We start from the raw sequence: 23,339 nt of genomic DNA, 5'->3' as shown, positions 1-23,339 counted from the left end.
TCTTTTCCCATATAGGTCATTACAGAGTATTGAGTAGAGTTCCCTGTGCTATACAGTAGGTCCTCAGTCCTCATTAATTATCTATTTTATACATAGTAGTATGTATATGTCAATTTCAATCTTCCAATTTATCCCCCCCAAACATATTTAAATAGTTAAGATTCCCCAGGGATAGTTTCTATTGATTGGTTCTTTTTTTCCCTATTTATAGGCCAGACCTTCTTGTTTCTTTGTATGTCTCATAATTTTTTGTTGAAAACTAGACATTTTAAATGATATAATGTGGCATTTCTGGAAATCAGATTCCAGGTTTTGTTGCTGTTGCTGCTATGGTAGTTGTATTTGTGTATTGGCTTTTCTGAACTAATTCTGTCAAGTCTATTATTTGTCATGGGTAGCCACTGAAGTCTCTACCTGGTTAGCTTAGTGGTCAGATAAATGATTGGACAGAAATTTCCTTACGTGTCTGGAACCAATAAATCTCTGTCATTCCCAGGTGGCTCTGTGTGTATGTGGGACATGCTTTCGGAATTCAGCCAGGCAGTTTACAACTCTACTTTAGGCTTCACCTGTGCACAGAGACTCAAGGTCAGCCAGAAGTGAGCACTTAGGGCTTTTTCAGGTCTTTCATGAGTATATGCACAGCCCTACTTATGTTTTTGACCATCTGTATTCCGGAAATTTGTAGGGCTTTTCAACGCCCCTGTGGACAGTGTAATCCCCAGTTCTTCCTTTTAAGCTTTTTGGTTAGTCTGTTATTTGCCCCAGCTGTTCTCCATTGCTTCAGGGAGATTACAGCTTTGAAACTACAACACTTGCCCGTAATTGCCTTCAACAGCCTCAGGGAATAGGCTACTAGGACTGGGCAAGTTGAGTGGGCTCGGCAAGAGGGGACTTCCAGGGGGTCATCTGACTGGTTAAATAATATCAACGCTTTGCAGTGAGGGTGTTCTGCCACCGCGCCAGGTCTGGAAATGTTGCTGGACGAAAGCGTGCGATGGCTTCGAAAAGCGGTGGATCCCGGGTTGGGGGCGTCCGGGCGTGGGGGGCGCAGCACCGCTGAGCCCCGGAGACCAGCGGCGGGATCAGGAAAACCAGGGTGTTGGGAGTTGTCATGGCAACAGAGAGACGCAACGAGGACCCGCCCAACCGCTGGTTTCCACGACGACCGGAGAAGCGCGGCGAGGCGGTGCGCGGCCCTGAAGGACAGAGCCCCGCCTCTCCCCCGCCCCCGCCCCCCTCCCTCACTCCCCGGTTCTCGCGAGAATTAAGCTCTTTTGGCGGCGCAGAGGCCCACGGTAGCGGTGGCCGCGCTGAAGAGGGCTAATATGGCGGCAGCGGCGGTGGCTTCGCTTCGCGGGTTGGTGCTGGGCCCGCGGGGCGCGGGGCTGCCGGGCGCGCGGGCCCGGGGTCTGCTGAGCGGTGCGCGGCCCGGGCAGCTCCCACTGCGGACACCCCAGGTGAGAGCTGGTCCTAACCCTGGCCGCCGCGCGGCCCCGCAGCCCAGTGAAGGTCACTGCTGGGAGGCTCCGGGCGCGGGCCAGGCAGCGCGAGAGCAGCCTCCGCACCCGGGCCCCCGCCCCGGCCGGACCCCCGCTGCCTGCCGACCTTGGGAGCAGGGCTGGGCTCCCACCCCTCCGAGCAGCACAGGCACCTGGTGCCGAGCGTGGGGGGCGGCGGGGCGGGCTCGCTGCCGGCTCGGGACTGGGCGCTTCCCCGGGGGGCGCGCCCAGGCCCGCTCCCGCTGCGGCCTTCCAGACTGGGCCCGCGTCCTAAAGTGACCTCAGCCTGATCTCGGCCAGCTGCTTGTGACCTTGGCCTGCCCCAGCACCCTTGCTCACTTCGGCCCGATTCCTGGCCCAGGATCTAAGAACACGCCTCACAAACTCCCCCCTTCAGGGCCGAATTCCGGTCAAGGGGTCCGCAGCGGGGAGGGTGGGGAGGGCAGTGGCGCGAGAGGTGGCCGGTGCTGGGTGCCTGAGTTGGGAGAGGTAGGCGCTGAGAGTCAGATCCCCAGGTAGGGCTGGGTGGTGTTCTGGCAGGCGCTGAGCGGGACTCTTGCAGGCAGTGTCCCTGTCGTCGAAGTCTGGCCCGTCCCGGGGCCGGAAAGTGATTCTGTCAGCGCTGGGCATGCTGGCGGCAGGGGGTGCAGGGCTGGCTGTGGCTCTGCATTCTGCGGTGAGTGCCAGTGACCTGGAGTTGCACCCCCCCAGCTATCCGTGGTCCCACCGCGGCCTCCTCTCCTCCCTGGACCACACCAGGTGTGTGGCCGGCTGGGGGAGTTTCTGGGTGGGCCGGGTGGGGTGGAATCCTCGGCGCCCTTAACCCTTTCTATGTCTCTAGCATCCGGAGGGGTTTCCAGGTGTACAAGCAGGTGTGCTCCTCCTGCCACAGCATGGACTACGTGGCTTACCGCCACCTGGTGGGCGTGTGCTACACAGAGGATGAAGCTAAGGCGCTGGCTGAGGAGGTGGGGACGTGGGGACGCGGAGGACCCCACAGATGGGGGCTCCTGCTGTGCTGGACAGCAGGGTTGTGATGGGGCTCTTGGTGGCAGGTGGAGGTTCAGGACGGCCCCAACGAGAACGGGGAGATGTTCATGCGGCCGGGTAAGCTGTCTGACTACTTCCCCAAACCATACCCCAACCCTGAGGCTGCGCGAGCGGCCAACAACGGAGCACTGCCCCCTGACCTCAGCTACGTCGTGCGAGCTAGGTACTGGCCTGCGGTGGGGGGGTGGGTGCTGGGGGAGGAAGGGCTGCCTCATGCCAGGGGCTGAGGAGACCCCGATCTGGTCCCAGGCACGGTGGTGAGGACTACGTCTTCTCCCTACTCACGGGCTACTGTGAGCCACCCACTGGGGTGCCGCTGCGAGAAGGCCTCCACTTCAACCCCTATTTTCCGGGCCAGGCCATTGGCATGGCGCCTCCCATCTACAACGAAGTCTTGGAGTTTGACGACGGTGAGAGGCCCCCACGCTGGGGGTGGGCAAGCTGGGTCCTGCTTTCCCCACTGCTAGGGATGCGCTCCTTGTGTTCTTGGCCCAAGAGTGCCTGCACCTTCCTTGGCTGGGACACTGTCTGTCTGTTTCTGAGGAGGCTCATGGGCAGCCTTGAGGCCATCTGTGTGCTGGGTGGTGGTAGGGGTGGGTCCCATCCCTTTTGAAGCTGTGGGCAGGAACCCGTCTCTGCCCCATGGTGGAGGATGGTCTTCGGGCTACCCCACGTTGGGCAGGGACACCCACGGGCAGCTCGTACCACTTGTCCTTGGCCCAGGCACCCCAGCTACCATGTCCCAGGTAGCCAAGGACGTGTGTACCTTCCTGCGCTGGACATCTGAACCAGAACACGACCATCGCAAACGCATGGGGCTCAAGGTGAAAGGGCTGGGCGGAGGGGCACAGTGGGCCTGGGGGAGGGGCTGGGAGCTGGGCAGGGGTCCTTTCCGCCTCCCTCCTCTGAGCCTGCCTCCTCCCCAGATGTTGATGATGATGGGCTTGCTTTTGCCCCTGGTTTATGCCATGAAGCGGCATAAGTGGTCAGTCCTGAAGAGCCGGAAGCTGGCATATCGGCCACCTAAGTGACCCTGCCCAGTGTCTGCTTGCTGTCCTGCCTGAATGGGTCCTCAAGCCAAGGAGCCACCCTGGGCCTGTTCAGGTCCCAGCTGGCCCTCCTGGCCAAGCCCCTCTTCCTCTGGGACAAGAGGGGAAGGGGCAGGAGACGGGGTTCCAGCTCCAGATCGTTCAGCGCCCATCATGGAAATAAATTAAGTTTCTCAACATACCCATTTGAGCTATTGTGTGATGGGAATACAGGTTTGCAGAGGACTCTGGGACTAAGACCCTTGCCCTCAGAGCTCCCAGGGGTGTCCAGTGCAGTGTGGCCAACATTGCCCTGCATGCTGGGAGTCCAGTCAGCACTGAATGTGGGACAGGAAGCAGAGACCTAGCTATTAGAGAAAGTGGCAACACTGACTGGAGTGGAGAACCTGGTTACAGGTGGAAAAGGCTTCGCTTGGCTGGACACAGCCCAGGGGCCCAGGGCCCTGCTGCAGTAACCCACCCGTGTCCATGTATTGAACCACTTGGCCTTCATCCTGAAGGCGGCAGAGAGCCCTGTGTAGCATTTCAACCAGGGAGAGGCTGGCCTAAAGTAGGAGCTGCAGGAGCTGTTCCTGGGGCTCAGGGGCAGGCAGGGCTGGGCGGTGGCCGGGAGAGGAGGGGCAGTGCTCAACCTCTCCAAGAAAGCAGAGAGGCAGGCGGAGGCCACCCGGAAGGTGCTTCTGGTCTCTTGGCTGGGCAGCTAGAGGCGCTGTTGACTCAAGGGTCACGGTCTTTGTGAGGGGATGGTACCTCCTCGCAGTCTACAGGGCGGCTGGGAGTGGGTTCAGGCCACACGGCCAGACAGTGGCCAGGCTCACACAGCCGTGGACCTGTCAGTGGCAGGAGGCCCATGGTGGTGTTTTCTTAGTAGTAGCCCTGGGCCCTGGCTCAGGGCTCTTATCTTGAGCTGTTTTTGTTCCCAAGCAGGGAATGTAAGAGGCAGCCTGGCGGGAATAGCCCAGAGGAGTGGGGACCAGCGTGGGGAGGGCAAGAGCAGAGAGGAGAAAGGCAGAGGGAGAGTGTGTACCTGAAAGGCTCTGGTTGGAAAACGAGGACCAGTCAGCTGAGGGCTGGGTGGGGCTCAGAGGGCCCAGCCCAGTGGTCAGCAGGCAGGGGGTGTCCTAAGCACCCTTGGGGCCTGGGGGATTTCAGGGGACTTGCGTCCCAAGTATGCTCTTCAGGAGCCAACTGGGCCCAGCTGGGGAGCCGCCACCCCTGCCTCTCTGCCAAGTTTCATCTGAGTGGGGCTGTGCCCTGCTCTCCATTCTGCCAGCAGCCCAGTCTGCACAAGGGCACAGTGAAGGGGCACCCAGCTGGCTCACAAGTGTATTTAATGACTCCAGCTCACAGCCCCTCCCCAGCAACCCCGGCTTTGTCTCCAGCGAGCGGTCAGTCAGCAGAGGTTCCCTGAGAGGTTCAGGAGGGGGTCCAGGGACCTTGGGCCTGGAAGAGAAGGGCCATCCTCTCTTCTTGTGACCTGGCGGCAGGGGGAGAAGATGGGTCGTTCTGCTTGTTTTGCCCCCCTGCCCCCATCCCCTCCCCTGCCTCTGCCTCTGCTCCTGGTACCTTTGGTAGCTGCTGGGTGGAGGCTGTGGGAAGGGGGTCCCAAGCACAGGGCCTCTGGGTGCTGCACATCTCACAGCCGGGTCGGCTTGGGGCATTGATGAAGGTGCAGGAAGGGCAGGGCCAGCCGGGCTGGAGAGGTGAGGACACAGTTACTGCTTACCCATTCCTTCGATGCCCACAGCCTCCTAGGCCCTCCCTGCCCAGTCCCTTGCCCACCTGAAGGGGGTTGGGCAGGTTGGAGCCAGCTGGCTGAGGGGCTTGGGGCAGCCCCAGTGACTGAGGAAACAGGCGGCCTAGTTCCCCATCCATCTTCTGGGGGCGCTGAGGATTGCGTCCTGCCATAGAGGGGATGAGACTCAGGACCATGTCAGGCTGCACCCCACCTTCCTCATCCCACTGCAATCAAGGACTGACCTGGGGCCTCTCGAGGGGCTGAGAGCAGGTAGAGGAAAGCAGGGTCCCCATCCCGCTGGACCCCATAGAAAGCAAGGCTGTATTCGGGGACACACAGGCACCTCCCGATGACCCAGCGCTGCACAGCCGGCGGGAAGCCAAACTCCGAGAATACCTGGGGCCAGAGTGTCGGAATGTCACCCAGGTCCCCCCAGCAGGGTCCCCAGACCCCGTGCTCACCTGCTCCTGGAGGGCCGCGATGGTGGAGTGGGGGTGGGCTGGCAGCGAGACGTGGGCGGAGGATGCAGCGTCTTCAACTGTAACCTGCAGCCTGGGCCAGAATGTAGGTCAGCGGTAAGGACCGGGGACCGGAGAGGGCTGGGAGGTCAGGGAGAGACAGAAGTCCCAGGCCTTACCTGATGGGGCCAGGAGGGAAGCAGGCCTCCTGGAGCTGGATGCTGAGGGCCACGTGATGCTGAGCCAGGATGGCTGCTGCTTGGGCTGCCCGCTTCTCATCCCCACTCTCTATGGCCCGGGTCAGGTGCCCTGCTAGGTCCTCTGCAGGGGAGAGAGGGCCGTCACAGCCCCCCACGGGCTGCCCCCCCAGCCCCTCCAGCCCCCTGCCTTTACCTTTCTCCATCAAGTCTCCGGGGCGCCAAGGAAGATCCACCTTGGGCTGGGGGGCCTTGGTTGCAGGCACTTCAAGGAGACTGGGCGGGGAAACAGGGCACGTTTCTGAGCCTAGGGCTGGGGTCTGGCTGTCACTGCCTAGGAGGGAAGATGTGGGGTGGGCTGGTGGTCTCCTCTGAGATCTAGCCCCCAGCTGAGTACTCACCCAGGCCTCTGCTCTCTGACCTCAGGTTTCCGGTACCTTCGTCTCCTCCCTCCTCACCTCAGCCCCTGCCTGGGTCCCGTCTTGGCCACACTTCAAGCCAGGCCTTTTCCCCAGCCTTGGCCCTTGCAAACCCCAGAGGTCCCGGCTGACTCCACTCAGAGCTGCACTTGGCTCTTCCTTGGGCTCTGGAGTCCTTTTGGTCCCTTCTGCTGCCCAGTCCCACCCGTGCCCCTCCTCCACAGAGGCCAGGCCACTTCTCTTGGCCTGTACAGGCCCTCTCAGCCGGCCAGGAGGCTCCCTGGCCTCGCAACAGAACCAAAGGAGGTCCTCAGAAGGAGCCCACCCCATCCTGCTCACCAGGAACCCTGCAGTCAAGATAGCCTCCTTTTGTTGTCCTTGGGGACCTCCATCCTCTCTCTTGGCTCTACCATCATCACAGAACACCTTGGGCTGCTCCCATGCCAAACAAACCCTCTCCAGCCGATGCCTGCCCTGGGCATGCTGCCGTCTCTGCTTCTTACCACCCACTTGAGGCCCTGCCCATGCGGTGCTGATGCAGCTCCTGTGGTGGCCTCAGTATCCTGAGCTGTCCTCCCACTGAGATAAGCAGGGCTCCCGAGCACCCAGCACCAGGCCTGGCCTGGCCTCAGCTGAGCCCGAAAGATCTCATGCATACTCTTGCCTTGGGGCTTTTGTACCTGCTGCTCCCAGGCCACATCGTTCACCCCATGATCTTTAAATTTCACTCAAGGGTCACCTTAATGAGAAGTTCCCTGCCACCCTATTTTAAATTGCAAACCCTTCCCTTCCAGCGCTCCCATCCTTTCCACCATCTCACAGAATTTATTTTACTTATTTTATACGTCTGTCTCTTCTCTGGAAATGCCAGCTCCAAGAGAGCAGAGATTTAAAGTTTTATTCATGCTAAATCTCTAAGACGTTAAAAGAGTGCTTACTACAGGTGCTGAACACACATTTGGTGAACCAACGGACAAACGAATGAACGAAAGAAAAAGGGCTTTCTTTCTCTGCAGATGCTGTTGTCTGGACCTCTCTTTCATCTCAGTGTGTGGTTTTCTTCTCACCCCTCTGACAGCTGTTCTGATGCATCTGTGGACTCTCCCTGATGCACTGTGTGTGTCTGCCTTCCGGACCCTCTTCTCTTCCCACTTCTCTCTCCTGGTGACCTTGGTTGACCTTTTCTACCCCCAACCTTTACCTCTTTAGAGCCCCAGCTCCAGTCCGGATCCACCTCCCTCCCTTCCCTCCCACATGTTTAAGAACTTGACCACCTCTATGCCCTCCCAAAAAGGCCCTCTATCTGGGAGCTCCCCAGTGTCTGTTCCTTGCAGCTTTCTGTCTCAACCACTCACTCTTCCATTTAAACCTCAAGGAAATCAGCCAATTCCATCTCTTAAGCATCTCTGGAAACATCCTTCTTCTCTCCGGCCCTATCTGCACCACCCACACGAATGCAGGTCTCAACCAGTCTTCAGTAGCTCGAATCTGAGCCTGTCACTCTCGCACTGAATACCTTCCCATAGCTTTCCATAGAGTCCGTCTTCTCACCCAGGTCCTGAGGGCCTGCGTGCTCTGCCCCTCCGCACTTGTCTGGCACTCCAGGCTCCAGCTCTTCGGTCTCTGTTCCTTTTCTCTACTTCCTCCCTCCTGGGAGTCCTCCCAGAACCCCAACAGTGGGTAAGGTGGGCTCAGCTTTCCCCACTACTCCCCCCATCCAGACCTGGGGGGTGGGGCTACCCCTGTTCTCTCGCAGAACTAACACTGCCCCAGTCACAGTGAACCTTCACTCCAGGGCACTGACCATTCTGTCCTTCCACGGTGGCACCTCGGACCAGGGCTGCCCACCGCTGAGCTTCCTGAGGGTTGGCGAAGTGCAGGCTGAGAGTCCCAGGCCCTCCCGGTGGAGGCTGCAGCTCATGCTGGCTGGGGCCTCGGACGGTGTAGGAGACGGACTCCAGGGGCCACTCCAAACTGACCTGAGGAAGGGGAGAGTCCGGGCTCAGTGCCTCCCCCCAGCACATGCTGCATGAAGAAGATCAAAGGAACACGAGGTAACATTTGTAGACCACTTACACTGTCCTAAGCCCTTTACACGTATTACCTTATGAAACCCTCACACTAGTCCTACGAAGGGAGGTACCAGCATTATCCCCATTTTACACACGAGGAAACAGAAGCAAAGAAAAGGTAACTGCTCAAGAGCACGCAGCTGGCGAATGGAAGGGCATGGCCTCGGGTTCAGCGGCCAGGCCGCGCGCCCCCGCCGCCCCCACTCACCGCCCCGGGCCCCGCGCCAAGCAGCTCCAGCCGGAAGCGCCCTGGTCGCTCGGGGTCCGCGCTCAGCTGCAGCCTCCGCAGCTGCGCCTCTGCGTCCGGCCCCGCGCCCAGCGGCCTCACCGCGGCGTGCACGGCCAGGAGCACCGCGGCCGAGCCGGAGTCCGAGGCCGCAGCCGCGCCGCCCGCCGGCGGCGCCATCTCCGGTCCGGTCCCGGCCCGGCCCCACGAGCCCGCTTCCGTGGCCTCGGGCCGCTGAGCGCCTCCACCGGCCGGAAACTGGAGCCGCGAGCCTGGGGTTCCGGACGCCGCCCTAGCGTTGGAGCCGTCTGACCCTCCCACTTCGCCCACGATGGACATGGCCAGAGGGTCTTCGGACTCCGGCGGGCGAGGCTGGGCTTTGAGGCCTGTACTCTGGGCAAAGCGTCAGGGAGTGAAGCACCGGCCACGACTGGAAGGCCCTAGAGGCTCGGGTGGGGGCTGCAGCCCAGCGGCCCTTGTCGACCCCCGCGTCCAGCGGGAGCCGGACGCGCCCCCAGGCTCCTTCTGGGCCGCCGCCCGCCTCTCGCCGCCCACCGAACACTCTGTTACCCCCTCCAGCCCACACCTCGATAGTCCGCTACTCCCTCCGGGGAACCCGGACAGCACCCGGGGCGGAGCCGGCGAGGGGCCGCGACCAATGAGCGCCAGGGAGGAAGGCGGGTTCGCACGGCCGAGAAGATGACGGACAGGCGCCACAGCCAGTAGGAGTGGAAGACAGGACTGAGCGGCGGATACTGTCCCCAATTGCTCTGCGAGCTCCCGGTCCCGGCGGCTGGAGCGGGCCATTCAGACGCGTGGGGCCGGGCCTGGCGGACGCTTGTTGTTGTCCGGCCCGGGGAGGTAGAGGTCGTTCGCTCGCTTGCTCGGGCCTTCTGTGGCGGTCGGCGGGCAGGTCGGTCGCGATAGTCGGGCGCCGTGCACGGGCGAGGCTATGTCGCGGTGGCAGCCCGGATGGGCCGGCGGGGCCGGGAGTAACGGGACGTCGCTGCGGAGCTTCTTTCCCCGGATACAGTGCGGCCCGAGCGGAGGCCGCGGCGCCGCACTCCGGTCCTGAGGCGTCCGCGCTGCCCGGGGCCTGCACTGCCTTCTCACTCGCACCGACGCCAATCGACCTGACCCTGCCTGGTCCGGCCCGGCCCGATTGAGCGCAGAGTAAGCAGGTAGGTAGGTGTACGCCCTGTGCCCGGCGCCGACTCGGGCCCTCCAGAACTACAACCCCCAGCAGGCTCCGCGCTGGAGCGCACGCGCGCCTCCGAAGGCGCACGGCTTCCTGGGACTTGTAGTTCGCGCGGCTTGGCTGGGGTTCCCCTTAGACTCGGCGGACGCTGCAGCGCCCTAGTTGCCCGGCTGACAGGCCCTTCGGGGGTCGCGGGGCCTCCCTCCGCTCCCTGTCGTACTTTCGGAGAAAAACGGAGGAGCTCACTAGAAAGCAGCCTGTAGAACAGGAAAGAGCGCCGCCTCCAGGTGACGGCAGGGCCGAGCCCCGGGTTCCCTGGTTCCTAACTGGGTGCGGGTTCTTAGCCGGGCTGAGGATCCCGGCCGGAGGGGCACTGCAGGAGTCACGTCCCTGCGCGGGCTCACGGGGCCCCCCTTGGTGGGTAGGGCTCTTGTGTCGGGATGGGGGTTGTTGAGGGAGAGACTAACCCAGCAGCCCCGGGGTTAGCAGGATCCCCGGTGGGTCCCCCAGCCTGGCCCAAGAACTCCTGTGAGGTGCAAGAGGTGTGGCTGATCTGGGGCCTGGACATGCCGCTCTCATCACCTCTCCCGCCAGTGCTCAAGGCCTGGGAGCAGGCTGCAGGAGGGACCCAGGTTGTTTACAGCGGCGCCACTTACTGGGAGGAGGGCTGAAGGTGGAGACCCAAGGGCCAGACACCCATGGACTGATCTCCATCCTCAGGCAGCACTAGCCTTTCGGAGCACAGGACCTCCTCCCCGAGGACATGAAGCTGTTGGAGAACTCCAGCTTCGAGGCCATCAACTCGCAGCTGACCGTGGAGACAGGAGATGCCCACATCATTGGCAGGTGAGGCCGGGGCTCTGGGGCTGGCGTCTCAGAGGTCACTCTGCCCTGTCTCTGGGTTGAGCCTGGGGCGGGTGGCATCTTCATGGTCCTGCCTGCGTCTCTAGGATTGAGAGCTACTCGTGTAAGATGGCGGGCGACGACAAGCACATGTTCAAGCAGTTCTGCCAGGAGGGCCAGCCACATGTCCTGGAGGCACTGTCCCCACCCCAGACCTCGGGCCTCAGCCCCAGCAGGTGAGCCGGGCAGGGCCTGCCCACTGTGGACTGGCAAGCGGGGCAGTGCCAGGCTGACGCTTCTCTCTGTGCAGACTGAGTAAGAGCCAAGGCGGCGAGGATGAGGGCCCTCTCAGCGACAAGTGCAGCCGCAAGACCCTCTTCTACCTGATTGCCACGCTCAACGAGTCCTTCCGGCCGGACTATGACTTCAGCACAGCCCGGAGCCACGAGTTCAGCCGGGAGCCCAGCCTCAGCTGGGTGAGGGTCGGGTCGGGGAAGGGACCTGCAGGCCCACAACCATCCCCAGTGTCCTCCCTAACTTACTGGGGCTCGGCCCAGTTCACGCCTGCTGTCCTGGGTCCTAGTCAGCCCCGACTGTGACCATCCTAGGTGGTGAACGCAGTCAACTGCAGTCTGTTCTCGGCTGTCCGCGAGGACTTCAAGGCCCTGAAGCCACAGCTGTGGAACGCGGTGGATGAGGAGATCTGCTTGGCTGAGTGCGACATCTACAGGTGAGCTGGCATCCCTGCAGGTGGGTCCTGGGTCTGTGTGGCACTTGGGACCTCACACCACATCTCGCCCCGCACTCCCCAGCTATAACCCAGACTTGGACTCAGACCCCTTTGGGGAAGATGGCAGCCTCTGGTCCTTCAACTACTTTTTCTACAACAAACGGCTGAAACGGATTGTGTTTTTCAGCTGCCGCTCTATCAGGTTGGCTGGCACCTGTCCACCTCCCTTCCTTTACCTCCCTGTTTGGCCCACACACCGTTTCCCCAGCTTGGCCCACCCCATTCCTAACTTTGTTCTCCCCGGACACCCTCCCTGGGGTTAGCAGCAGGCTGGGGGTAGGCGGTTTTAAGACTGGTCCCCCCCCACCCCCAGTGGATCCACCTACACTCCCTCGGAGGCAGGCAATGAGCTGGACATGGAGCTCGGGGAAGAGGAGGAGGAGGAGGAGGAAGAGAGTGGAGGTGGAGGCCGCGAGGGCGGCCCCGAGGAGACCAGCACCATGGAAGAGGACAGGTGTGTGACGGTTGCAGCGGCCTCCCTCCCTGGAGCCTGGGGTGTGCAGGGCAGGGTGGGGCCCCCTCTCCCTGGTCTCCTGAGTGTGGGCTCCTCAGAACTCACCATGTGCCACCCTTTGCCCAGGGTCCCGGTGATCTGTATGTGAAGAGGCGGAACAGAGGCCCTAGCTTCACCCAGCTTCAAACAGTGCCTGGACCTGCCCACCTGAGGGGCCCCAGGGCCTCCACAGCTGCTGGCCAGATCCTGGCGCTGCCACAGCACCAGCGCCACTCCAGGCCACACCTGCCTAGCCCTTTGGCTGTAGCCTGTGGATGTCCCCTCAGCCCCACAGACTCCCGCTGCCCACGCTGTGGCTGGACTGGACAGCAACGGCACAGGGCCTGGTGGGAAGAGCCACTGCCCCGCCCAAACGAACTGACACGGGCAGGGACAGCTGGACCACAGAGTTTATTTTTGTATTTTGTGCAGGGTCAGGCCTGGACCTGCACACTCCAGCCCAAAGGGCCGGAGACCCAGCAGGCGGTCCCCAGGGGTCATCCGCCCACCTGTACTCCCCACCTTGCCCATCGGGCAGCGTGCACTGAGTGTCACTTTGCTGCAGCTGGTTTGCTTCCAATAAAAGTTTCTGTGACTCAGTGTGGACGGAGGCTCACGAGGTGTGAGGGCGGGGCCTGTGTCGGGCGGGGCCTGTTGCGTCCGGTATCCTAGCAACGGTCCTAGCGGGCTGTTGAGCCGCCTGGACCCCGCAGCTCCTGAAATGGAGCCAGAAGTGTTGGATGCAAGCAACCCCTTTACCGTAGAAGGCGACCACCTGATTCCAGACCTGGACCTGTATGATGCCGACATCTACGACGTCCCGGACCCGGGACTGCTCAACGAAGAGGATGGTGAGGTGGCCGGGCCTCGACCCCCAGACGGCCCGCTTGGCCGCAGGCCTCACTCAAGCGCTGGTTCTGTCCTCTGGGAATGCAGCACTCCCCGGGCAGTCCCCTAACTTGGCAGGGCCCTCAGGAGGGGCCTTGGCTGCCCATGACCTCCAGGGTTAGGGGCCCAAGGCCACAGTGACAGGGTTTCCGCTGCCGGTTCGCAGAGTCATCGTTTAAGGAGCCGGCCCCACGGCTTTTTACCGGCAACTCTCGGTGGCAGAACGTGACCCCGAGCGCCCGTGCCCGCCAGCTATGGCTGCTCCTGCGTACAGGCCTCCAGACTTCTGTGGAAAAGGTGCGGCTTGCCCATGGCATCTGTCTCAAGGCCTCTTTCCGGCCTGGCTCTTCCCCTAGGGGTCCCCTGCAGGACCCCAGCCCGGATCCTCTTGGCTCCCCTAGGTGGGTGCTGCCTACAACCCCGCCCCCCGCCCCCCGCCCCAACCGCTGGTCCCGGTCCGCAGGAAAAGAGAGCTGAGCTGCGCGCGGCGCGCTTGACGCACGGGCTAGAGCCGCTGCGCCGCCTGGAGGTGGCAGCCGGGCTGTGTTCGGTGGCACAGGACCCCGTGGGCAGACGCTTCGTGGTGCTGGACGGTGCGGGCCGCCTGCACGTGCGCAGAGAGGATGGCTGGGCGCAAGAGAAGCTGCTGGCTCCGGTCGCGCTTACAGGGCTGGTGGCAGTGCTGGGCGAGCTGGGCACTGTGGGCCGCTTTGTGGGCTGGGGCCCAGCGGGGCTGGCCATCCTAAGGTCCGACCTCAGCCTGCTGTGGCAGAGTAAGCCAGTGGAGCGCAGGGTGCCGGGCCGCGAGCCAGTCTGCTGCCTGCCGGTGCCCGACCCCGGGCTGCTGCTGGTGGCGGAGGCGGGCGGAAGCCTGGCGCTCTGGAAGTTCCGTGCAGGGGGTCGCTGCCTGGTTCCCCATGGGTCCCCTCTGCGGCTGCCGCCAAGCCTCTCAGGTGCGCTTGCGCGCCTGGCTCTGGGGCCTCGGCATCCCCCTCACGTCCCACGCTGCTGCGCAGCCTACGGCTCGGCCGTGCTCACCTTTGATCTGCACACCTGGGCTCTCACAGATGTGCGTCGGGATCTGCACAAAACGTGAGGAGGGGCCCAGGGGCTGGTGGGAGAGGGGGGGGAATCATGAGGTAAGTCCACGACAGAAATCCGGTCGTGGCAGGGGTGCCGGCGCGTGCACACACACACACACACACACACACACACGCACATACACACTGCAGTCCTGAGTCCACGGGCCTCCCTCTCACCCCTCAGCACCATCTCCGACCTGGCGTACTGTAGAGAGGTGGGGGCCATGGTGACAGCTTCCCGGGACAGCACAGTGAAGGTGTGGGAGGCTGACTGGCAGATCCGGATGGTGTTCGTGGGACACACAGGTGCGCCGTGCCACGGTGGCTATTGAGGCCTGGTCTCCCCTCACCCTGGGCACAGCCCTGCCTTCGAGAGCTCCGGGCACAGGATCTCCACGGGCTCCTGGCCAAGCTTCTCCACCCTGGTCATGACCCTGACCGACGGCTCCCCTTCCCTCAGTCCCTGGTGCGCAGGAGTGACCCGCGCCCCTCCCGCAGGCCCGGTGACTGCGGTGGCCGTGCTCCCGAACACTGCCCTTGTGCTGTCGGCCTCGCAAGACGGGACGCTGCGCACGTGGGACCTGCAGGCAGCGGCGCAGGTGGGTGAGGTGGCGCTGAGCCGCTGGGGCCCGAGCATGCCGTCGGAGACCGTGAGCCATCTGCTGGCTCCCGCCGGCCCCGGCTGGCCCTTGCTCTCCTTGCGCGCCCGCAGCGTGGAGCTGTGGCGCATGCGGGAGCTCTACTCGCCATTGGCCCAGCTGTCGGCGCCGGTGCTCCACCTGCAGGTGGCGCCGGCGCTGCCCTCGCCCACAGCCCCGCAAGCGCAGCTGCCCACGCACCTCGTGTGCGCCTGCGCCGACGGCTCGGTCTACCTGGTGTCGGTCTCCAGCGGACGCACCGTGAGCGTGCTTCTGCTGGAGCCCGAGGACTGCGTGGCCGCCGTGGCCTACTGCCTGCCCCGCGAGGTGCTGTGGCTGCTGACGCGCGCCGGGCACCTGCTCTGCGCCAACGCAGCATGCTGCCCCATGCGCGTGCTGCGCCGCCTGTGCCCGCCGCCGCCCCCGGCGCCCCGGCCCTGCTGCCTGCACCTCTACAGCCACCTCACGGACCCCGGTAGTGCGTTCGCCACCTGGGAGATAGTGCGCCAGTACAAGGGCGAGCTGTGCCGCAGCGACGTGGCCTGGGCCTGGAAGGACAAGAACCGGTTGGTGCCGGAGCCAGTCAGGGCTGGGCAAGGCGGCCGAGCCCACACCAACAGGCTGTGGTCACCCATAGGTACCTGCTCGTGGTGGGGCACACTGATGGCACCCTGTCCGTACTCGAGTTGCGCTCCTCGAAGACGGTCTTCCGTACGGAGGCGCACGGCCCAGGCCCCGTCACCGCCATTGCGTCCACCTGGAACAGCATCGTGTCCTCGGGTGGGTACCTCTCCTCCCTCCACGGCCGGCCTGGGAACCCCTTCCCTCCCCAGAGGCCCCACCGTGGCTCCCGCCCCCACAGGGGCAGACTTGACCGTGAGGATGTGGCGCGTCTTCCCGTATGCCGAGGAGAGCCTGAGCCTCCTGCGCACCTTCTCCTGCTGCCACGCGGCGGTGGTGCTCTGCGCCCTCGGGAATCGCATCACCGTGGGCTTCGAGGACCGGAACAGTGCCACCTATGGCTTGGTGCAGTTTGGCCTGGGCAACAGCCCACGCTTTGATCACCGGCCCCAGGACGACCCCACGGACCACATCACCGGTGAGCGCGCAGGGCAGAGGTGAAGTCCGGGCCACCAGATGGCTCTGGCCCCTGACCCTGAGTCCTCGCCCCCCAGGCCTGTGCTGCTGTCCCACGCTCAAGCTGTACGCCTGCTCCAGCCTGGACGGCACTATCCGCATCTGGACCGCGGAGAACCGCCTGCTGCGGTGGGCTGGGGGTAGGGGAGGGGTGGGGTGCCTCTGCTGCTGCCTCCGTGTTCTGTTCCGAGGAGCAGGGCCGGACTGTCGGTCTGAACAACTCTCCAGGCTCCTGCAGCTGAACGGTGCCCCTCAGGCCCTGAGCTCTTGTAGTAACAGTGGGGACCTGGTGCTGGCCCTGGGCTCCTGCCTCTGCCTGGTGGCCCACAGGCTCTACCTGCCCACGTCTTACCTGATTAAGGTGTGCACTGAGCACAGGTAGGCGGGCTGGGGCTGTGGTGGGCAGACAAGCCACCGAGGCCAGGGCTCCAGGCTCCCTTCCCCTGCTCAGAAGCTGTGCCAGGATGCCCCTGACGTGGTGGATGCCCCTGCACTGCCGCTGACCAGCCAGGAGTCGCTGACCTCAGCCCAGCTGCAGAGGCTCGCCAACCTGCGTGCGGTGGCCAGCCTCAGGTCTGCCGGCAGGCCCAGCCGAGCCGTCCCGGAGGCCCCGGCCTGGCTCCCCTGGGTCAGGGCCTGGCCGAGTGCTCCCAGCCTGAGACCCCAGCGCTCCCAGGCCCCTTGGCCACCCACCGCAATCCTGTCCCAGTCCCGGCCTTCCCACTCCTGGCTGTTCGTGGTTCCCCACCAGGGGCCTGGCCACCACCCCTGGGTCCCTGTCTCAGCCTCTGCCCTGTCCCACTGGTAATGCCACCCAGCGTCCCACCCGTGTCCCTCCCTGTCTGCAGCGCAGCCTCGTCCTTCATCCATCGCCAGACGGCCACACCTCAGCAGCCAGTGGTGGAGAAGGTGGGGTGGCTCCTGACCCCCTCTCCACTGCAGTGCCCCAGCCCTGCCCCCCAACCCCGGCTCAGGCCCTTCCCCTTCAGTCCCTGGGGCAGGCCTGGGATCCCTGTGCTTGTCTAGGGACATGCAGCAAGGCTCAAGGAAGAATGCGCTGACCCCTGACCCTCACCCCAGGACTTGGAAGCCTTCATTGCCCGGGACCAAGACCTTCAGCAGCTGAAACTGGGGCTGGGGGGCCCTGCCGCCCGGCCCCCACCCTCCTGGCAGCAGTGCCAGGAGGCCTTTGATAAGTACCTCCGTCTGATTTACGGCCCTGGTCTGCTGGTGAGTGTGGGGCCTCCCCAGTCCCTCCCTTCACCCGGGGCCGCTGACACTGCCCGTCTGCCCTGCCCTCCCTGCCAAGGCAAGTATTCCGGAGGAGAGTCCCAGCAGTGGAGCACCGTGACCCTGACAGTGGAGAGACAGACCTGGGACGTGTGCGCCCTGCCCACAGATGTCCCCGATTTTGGGGGCATTGAAGCTTCGCCACCACAGGACCTTGGGACCCTGGGCCAGCGCTTTGCCCGCCCTCCCCGAGTCCCCTTGCCTCCCCCCACCACCCACCGGAGGTTGCCCAGCAGAGCATCCCAGGTGAGGCTTACCACCACTCCCACCCCTCTGCCTTCACCTCATGGTTCCTGCCCCACCCCCTGACTCCTCCTTCCACCCCAGCTGCTGGCCCGCTCCTCCCCGAGCCACGAACTGGGCCTCAGTTTGCACCTGCAGCTGCAGTTGGAGCGGCTCCATGGGGAGAAGCCTGTGGCCCCGGATCCACTGTCCTCCCACCTGCAGCGCAGGGTGAGGGGCCCAGGCGGGTGGAGGCTGCCGCCCGAAGGCATTACTACAGGGACACTGGAGTCCAAACTTGGCTCTGAGCCCTGTCCCATCCCCAGATCCCCCTGCTGCTGAAGAGGCGGCCCCAGGAGCGTTCCTCCCACCTCAGGGGCTTCTTCCCTGCCGCTGTTCAGCCCTATAAGGTGAGAGCCTCTCGCTGTCCTGAGGCCCTTCCCTCCCCGGGGGGGCCCTTCTTATGCACCCCACCTTCCCTTTGCTGTAAGCCTTTGTGCCCAACTCTGGCCCAAGGGCCAGGCCCACCTGCGCCCCTCACCCCTGGGCCCAGTTTTGCTGCGGCTGCTCTCTGTGTGCCCTGACCCCTCGCTCCCTGGGAACTGGCTGCCAGAGGGCCAGGGACTTCAGAGCAGGAGCCAGGCAAAGCCAGAGCCTCTGCCAGCGCTCGCTCCCGCAGCCGCTCCCTGGCGCAAGGGTTGGGAGGCTGGGGCCTCTGTGGACTTTGGGAGACCAGAGTCCCCTCCCTTGAGGGGAGCAGAGTCAGTGGGAGCCAGCCTTCCCACTCTCTCCCCCTCCAGATGCCCAGACAGGCCCAGCCCCTTCTCCCCACACATCTGGCACTCTTACCTTCCCAGGTGGGTAACGGAGCCTTCCAGCTGCTACTCCATCTACCCAAGCCACCAATAGCCCCCCTCGAGCTCCTATTGTCCCCTTTTTTTTTTTTTTTTTGGCCGCGCTGCGCGGCTTGTGGAATCTTAGTTCCCCGACCGGGGATTGAACCCCGGCCCAGCAGCGAAAGCACGGAGTCCTAACCATTGGACCGCCAGGGAAGTCCCTCCTACTGCCCCCTTCTTATCAGCGTCTCTGCTCCAGGACCGGGGCTGAGTCCTGTGGAGACCATGTGGGTGTCAGGGCTCCCCAAAGGCCAGCTGTTAACCCAGATTTCCCTCCTCAGTTACCACAGCTGATGCCACACTCACTGCCTGCCCTTCGGCCTGATTTCTAGAGATTCTCTCTTCCTGTCTGTGTGTCATGGGCAGGGCGTGTGAGCCCAACTCAGCTCTTGGACATCGGGCGGGCAGAGCTGGGCTGGGGGCCGGGGTGCCCTGCCAGCGTGGTCTCTGGGGCAGGTGGAGTCCAGGCCCTCAACCTGCCCCGCTGTGCTCCACCTGCAGTACTGGCAGCGGCCCATCCGCTTCCCGGGCTGCGTGCCCAACTCCGTGGTGCTGCAGCAGATGTGGCAGCCTGTGGAGGTCAGCGGCCTCGGAGCCCTAGGCCCGCTCAGGCGCCACTGCGAGAGCAAGGCAAGGGGCGGGGCGGGGTCTGCGGGGGGCGGGGCCGGCTCCAAGCCGCGCCCGTGGCCACGGCCTCGCTCTCCACTTCGCAGCCAGGCGGGAGCCAGGACGACCTGTGGCTGCCGCGGCAGCGCGCCAAGCGGCGGGAGAAGCTGATCCAGTCGTTGGGAGAGGAGGGGGAGGAGGATCTGGACGGGGCCTCGGATTCGCTGGGCCCCCACAGGCAGCTCTCTGACCAGCTGCTGGAGTCCGAGGAGCAGGAGGCGCAGGTGGGCGTCCGGGGCTGGGCTGGGCAGCGGCGCAGGAGCTGCCTGGGGAGGGCAGGGTCTGCAGCTGCTGCCGCTGCCCCTAGAGCCCCGAGTGTCTCATCCCGAAGCCCATGGGCTCCCGCGAGGACACCGCCAGGGCCGAGACCGGTCTTCACTGCCCCCAGTTCCACTATGGGCACTCGCTCTGGGAAGAGCGCTACGGGCATCTGCCTAGGTTCCTGCATGTTTTCATCGGCCAGAACTGGTTCAAAAAGCTCTTCCCCATCTTCACTCTGCAGGTTCGGGGGAGTTTTGGAAGCACAGGCTCAGGTATGGGAGGGGGAGGCTGGAGCGCCCGGGTGCGGCGCAGGGGGCCAGGCCTCAGCACCAGATCCCTGCAGGCATACCCCGAGGTGGGCACGGTGGAGGGCCTGGCCTTGCTGTTCATGGACCTGCTGGACGAGGCCTCTTGGGCAGACCGCGTGCACATCCTGCACGCGCTGCTGAGGCTGCTGCCCGACGTCAGCAGAGACCTCTGTAGCCGGCTGCAGGGCATCCTCGTGCGCTTGCTCAACCTGGACCGGCCCCCCAGCCTCCAGGTGAGCCCCTAGTCCCGCGAGCGGCCCCGCCCCGCCCCAGGCCTCGGGCCGCAGTGTCGCTCCCCCTGCGCTCAGGACGGGATGCAGAAGCGGTTTGTGATGCTGGCGCTGCAGCTGCTCCTGGCCTGCTCCCTGGAGTCCCGCGAGGTGGTGCTGGAGCTCCTGTGCTACTTCCTTTACTCGCCAGCCTCCTGCCGGTGAGTCCTGCTCCCTTCCCCTCCCCCCTCCCCGCTGCTGCCGGGGAGGCCGCCCAGAAGCCTCCCACACCTGTCCCAGGCCGGAGCTCAGGAAGCTGCTGGATGGACTCGGCCTTCAGGACCCGCAGGGCTTCCTGTTCAAGGAGATGATGACCTGGGTCCAGGGCCCGGACCTCGACTCCAAGGCCGCACTGCGCAAGTGCTGCTGCCAGAAGCTGGAGGAAATGATCTGGCAGCTGAAGGTCTGGGCGGGGCGGGGCGGGGGCGGGCCACCTGCCCGCAGAGCCTCTCGCCTTCTCCCCAGGCTTTTCCCAAGTGCAGAGCGGAGAGCCAGGTGAGGCCAAAAGTCTCCTTGCCCCGCTCTGGCTCTGCGCCTCTTCCATCCTCCCCCATCCCTCACCCCTTCCCCATCTCCTGGGATCTTCCTGCGCCTCCCCAGGAGGGAGCCTGGGGTGGGGTCTCAGGCTTGGAGCCAAGGGCAGCACCTCTCCGGCCTCCACTGGCCAACTCCCCAGCAGATGGAAACTGTGCCGCCGCCGCCGGTAGCCAAGTTGTCAGAGATGCTGCCCGAGGTCTCAGAGACCTCAGCACTTCACCCTCCTTCGAAGGAGGCCCTGTCGCAGATTTCCATGGTCTCTGGGGCAACTGTTCATATCTCTGTGATGCCCTCAAGCATCTCCCGGACGCCCTCACCGGTGGTCTCACCCGGAGAGCCGGACTCGGCCGCCCTGGAGTCACAGGCCCAGCAGACGCTCGCACAGATGCGCTTTGGGCGGACCCGACGTGCACTGTCTGAAACACTGACGCACTTCTGCCCCTTGCCTGAGGCCCACTTGCGATCCTCCGCGCCAGCCGCACTGCCTGATGAGCTGCTGCCTCTGGAGCAGACGAACTGGTCACAGTCAAAAATGCTGGACCTGGGGCCCATCGACGCACTCAACTTCTTCTGCGAGCAGCAGCGGGCTCGGCAGCAGGGCCCCCTGCAGGAGGAGCCCAAGACCCTGCCCCCTTGCCCGCCCCCACGGAGGCCCGGCATGGTGGTGCTACAGCCCCGGGAACCCCGGTGAGCACGCCACGCGTCCCTGGAAGAGGCTGGGGCAGAGCCTGTGTGGAACAGCTGAGGCGCGGGCCCAGCCAAACCTGCCTCCTTATCCTCCAGGCACTACTCCATCCTCCGGCTTCAGGAGGCCAAGGTCCAGAGGTCTCCAATGAAACTGAGGGGTGAGTAGGGGCAGGGGTAGAAATCGGACCCTGACGTCCACCCCACCCCAGTTCCCGCGGAGCGTTCACCCCACCCCAAGGCCTCACTATACTGCTGGCCCCCAGGCCGAATGCTGTCCCGGCTCTGGGCGGGCCGCACCCTGGATGGTGCTGTCCGGAGGCGGAAGCTGCCACTGCCCCGGGTGGAGCTGCAGCCTTTCCCCCCAGACCGGCCCAGGCCTGCCCATCCGCTGCCCCCGCAGCTCCTGCAGCCTGCCCTGCAACGCTATTTTCTGCCAGACGACACGGACCCTGACAGCTACAGCTGACCTGGCTGGTGACCCTGGCCTGACCCTGCCTCCCCCTCTTCCCTCCAGCATGGAGTCAGGACATGGCTCTCCAGCCGGCTGTTCACCCCAGCCAAGGCCCAGGGCTGGAATAAAGTCCAGAGGCCACGGCCAGCACACTGGATGCCACCTTCACCTTTGGGGGCCACTGATGTGGGCAGGGGGGTCTGGCTGGTGTGTCACGAACCTGCTGGTGGCCAGCTGCATGTGTGAGGCAGGAGCTGGGGGACCGGTGGGGTCTGGGATGGGACAGGGTCTGGGCTCGGGTCAGCACGTGGTGGGGCAGTGTTCTCGGTGGGGGAGGGCCTGTCTGCCCAGAGAGGGAACCCGCTGCATGGGCGTGGCCCTGCTCAGGCACTCAGCCACGGTGCTCAGTTAATTACTGGGGTCAGGAGGGGAGGGGGAGACTAACGGGTGGGCTGGGGAGAGGGGAGGGTCTGGGTGGTCGCAGGTGTGTGTGGGGGAACTTGCAGTCATTTGATGCAGGTGAAACCAGGAGTCCGTCGGAGCTTTGCTACCTTTAGGCTGGAAAGGAGAAAAATTAATGAAGAGGCCCCGTGTGCTTTATCCAAGAAGCAGTAAAGGGGCAGTGTTCTCTGGACCTTTCAACCTAAAAGTCACCGGGAGATTGACCTTGCCTGTGAAGCACAGGGTCTCGGGGCCTCGGCCTTCTTCTGAACTGCCATGACCTCAAAGGGCACTGACCCAACCACACGTGGAGCCCACGTGCGCACTGGCTATTAGGATGGCTTTTGTGACGGGCCTGTTCTAGCTTTCTATATCCTGCTGCTGGGTTGCCTGAGCAGCAATTTCTTTCCTGTATTTTCAGCCTCTGACTTTAGACATTTCTGCTCAATGGCTTTGTGGTTAAAATTGGTCTCCCACACCTTTCCCACAGCCCCTAACCTGTGCAGGGGCTCTTGTTACAGGGCTGCTGAGTGGTCAGCTCTTTCCTAGGCCAAGGAGGGCCAGAAGTGCCAGGTCCAGATAACTGAAAGACTTGACATTTTTATAAAAGGAACTGCACCTGCTAAAACAAGGACCGTGAGGCCCGTAGTAGTCTGCACCTACTGGTATTTCTATGTTTCGAATTACAGAAGCAATAAATGCTTTAAAAAATACAGACATGGGAATTCCCTGGCAGTCCAGTGGTTAGGACTCCACGCTTTTACTGCCGAGAGTTCAGGTTCGATCCCTGGTTGGGGAACTAAGATTCCGCAAGCCATGTGGTGCGGCCAAAAAAAAACACGAACATACAAACATGAGAAAGTAGGGCAAAAGTTTAAACAGGTCAAAATCCCCACTAATCATAAAGGAAAACACTAATATATTTATTAATACATATTAATATATAACTATTTTAAAATTAGTAAATATATTAATCAAAATATACCATTAAGAGAGTAAAAAGTCAGGCCACAGAGTGGGAGAACATATTTGAAATACATGTAACTAAAAATGGCTTATCTCCAAAATATATAAAGAAGTTCTACAAATTAATAACAATTAAAAAATCACACAACCCAATTAAGTGTACAAAAAGCTAGAATGGGATTTCCACTATAGATGTTGAAATACCAAATATATATATAGCAAACATAAATATATATATTTGTCCACTTCCTGATTGTGTGACATTAAGCAAGTTATCTAAGTTCTCTAAGCCTCAGTTTCCAATCTATGAAATGTGGATAATAATGCTATGATACCTCACAGGACTGCTGTGAGGATTAACTGAATTGTTATATCTAAAGCACTTAGGAACAGTGCTGAGCACAGCATAGGTAGATAGAAAACAAAGCCGGAACCCTTCCTCACATCATTTATGAGAGTAATTTTCAGATGAGTTGAAGATTGGAATGTAGAAAATAAAACTATAAATATATCAGAAGGTAATTTAGAAAAATAATTAACTTAGAAAACTCAGAAAAGACATATA

The 23,339-nt window shown here is 62.6% G+C and overlaps 4 protein-coding genes across 7 annotated transcripts; 3 read left to right on the top strand and 1 right to left on the bottom strand.

Annotated features, from left to right (window-relative positions):
* Positions 1 to 1,277: 1,277 nt before the first annotated feature.
* On the top strand, positions 1,278 to 3,782 carry LOC103003514 (cytochrome c1, heme protein, mitochondrial). The gene is made up of 7 exons (XM_057531876.1): positions 1,278 to 1,460; positions 2,065 to 2,261; positions 2,344 to 2,470; positions 2,558 to 2,715; positions 2,802 to 2,962; positions 3,276 to 3,376; positions 3,479 to 3,782. The coding sequence occupies exons 1-7, from the start codon at positions 1,329 to 1,331 to the stop codon at positions 3,581 to 3,583; spliced, it is 981 nt and encodes a 326-aa protein (XP_057387859.1). The 5' UTR covers positions 1,278 to 1,328; the 3' UTR covers positions 3,584 to 3,782.
* Positions 3,783 to 4,915: 1,133 nt separating this feature from the next.
* On the bottom strand, positions 4,916 to 9,291 carry SHARPIN (SHANK associated RH domain interactor). Its single transcript, XM_007166927.2, has 9 exons — positions 8,694 to 9,291; positions 8,218 to 8,392; positions 6,191 to 6,328; positions 5,977 to 6,118; positions 5,801 to 5,891; positions 5,582 to 5,735; positions 5,384 to 5,502; positions 5,168 to 5,296; positions 4,916 to 5,078 (listed from the first exon to the last, which is right to left on the bottom strand). The coding sequence occupies exons 1-9, from the start codon at positions 9,048 to 9,050 to the stop codon at positions 4,995 to 4,997; spliced, it is 1,389 nt and encodes a 462-aa protein (XP_007166989.2). The 5' UTR covers positions 9,051 to 9,291; the 3' UTR covers positions 4,916 to 4,994.
* Positions 9,292 to 9,510: 219 nt separating this feature from the next.
* Positions 9,511 to 12,639, top strand: MAF1 (MAF1 homolog, negative regulator of RNA polymerase III). 4 transcript variants are annotated; one of them, XM_028161702.2, is made up of 8 exons: positions 9,511 to 9,892; positions 10,630 to 10,755; positions 10,860 to 10,988; positions 11,063 to 11,228; positions 11,361 to 11,482; positions 11,670 to 11,684; positions 11,856 to 11,996; positions 12,123 to 12,639. In XM_028161702.2, the coding sequence occupies exons 2-8, from the start codon at positions 10,673 to 10,675 to the stop codon at positions 12,142 to 12,144; spliced, it is 678 nt and encodes a 225-aa protein (XP_028017503.1). In that variant the 5' UTR covers positions 9,511 to 9,892; positions 10,630 to 10,672; the 3' UTR covers positions 12,145 to 12,639. The 4 variants fall into 4 exon arrangements, with proteins under 4 accessions (XP_028017503.1, XP_028017504.1, XP_007166911.1 ...); XM_007166849.3 differs by having other exon boundaries at positions 9,513 to 9,896; positions 11,565 to 11,684; XM_007166848.3 differs by having other exon boundaries at positions 9,514 to 9,892; positions 11,565 to 11,684.
* Positions 12,640 to 12,739: 100 nt separating this feature from the next.
* On the top strand, positions 12,740 to 21,833 carry WDR97 (WD repeat domain 97). The gene is made up of 23 exons (XM_057531882.1): positions 12,740 to 12,886; positions 13,090 to 13,220; positions 13,387 to 14,015; positions 14,190 to 14,311; positions 14,504 to 15,209; positions 15,281 to 15,423; positions 15,506 to 15,742; positions 15,819 to 15,909; positions 16,009 to 16,141; positions 16,232 to 16,353; positions 16,629 to 16,689; positions 16,861 to 17,316; positions 17,398 to 17,523; positions 17,619 to 17,702; positions 18,690 to 18,818; positions 18,902 to 19,078; positions 19,162 to 19,356; positions 19,459 to 19,656; positions 19,732 to 19,853; positions 19,933 to 20,095; positions 20,462 to 20,916; positions 21,013 to 21,074; positions 21,180 to 21,833. Exons 1-23 carry the CDS (start codon positions 12,757 to 12,759, stop codon positions 21,380 to 21,382), a joined length of 4,875 nt encoding a protein of 1,624 aa, XP_057387865.1. The 5' UTR covers positions 12,740 to 12,756; the 3' UTR covers positions 21,383 to 21,833.
* The last annotated feature ends 1,506 nt before the right edge of the window (positions 21,834 to 23,339 follow it).

This window comes from Balaenoptera acutorostrata, chromosome 17 (genome assembly GCF_949987535.1).
Source record: "Balaenoptera acutorostrata chromosome 17, mBalAcu1.1, whole genome shotgun sequence".
Lineage (NCBI taxonomy): Eukaryota > Metazoa > Chordata > Mammalia > Artiodactyla > Balaenopteridae > Balaenoptera > Balaenoptera acutorostrata.
Note: the sequence above shows the minus strand (reverse complement) of the source record. Positions and strands in the feature narration are given on the sequence as shown.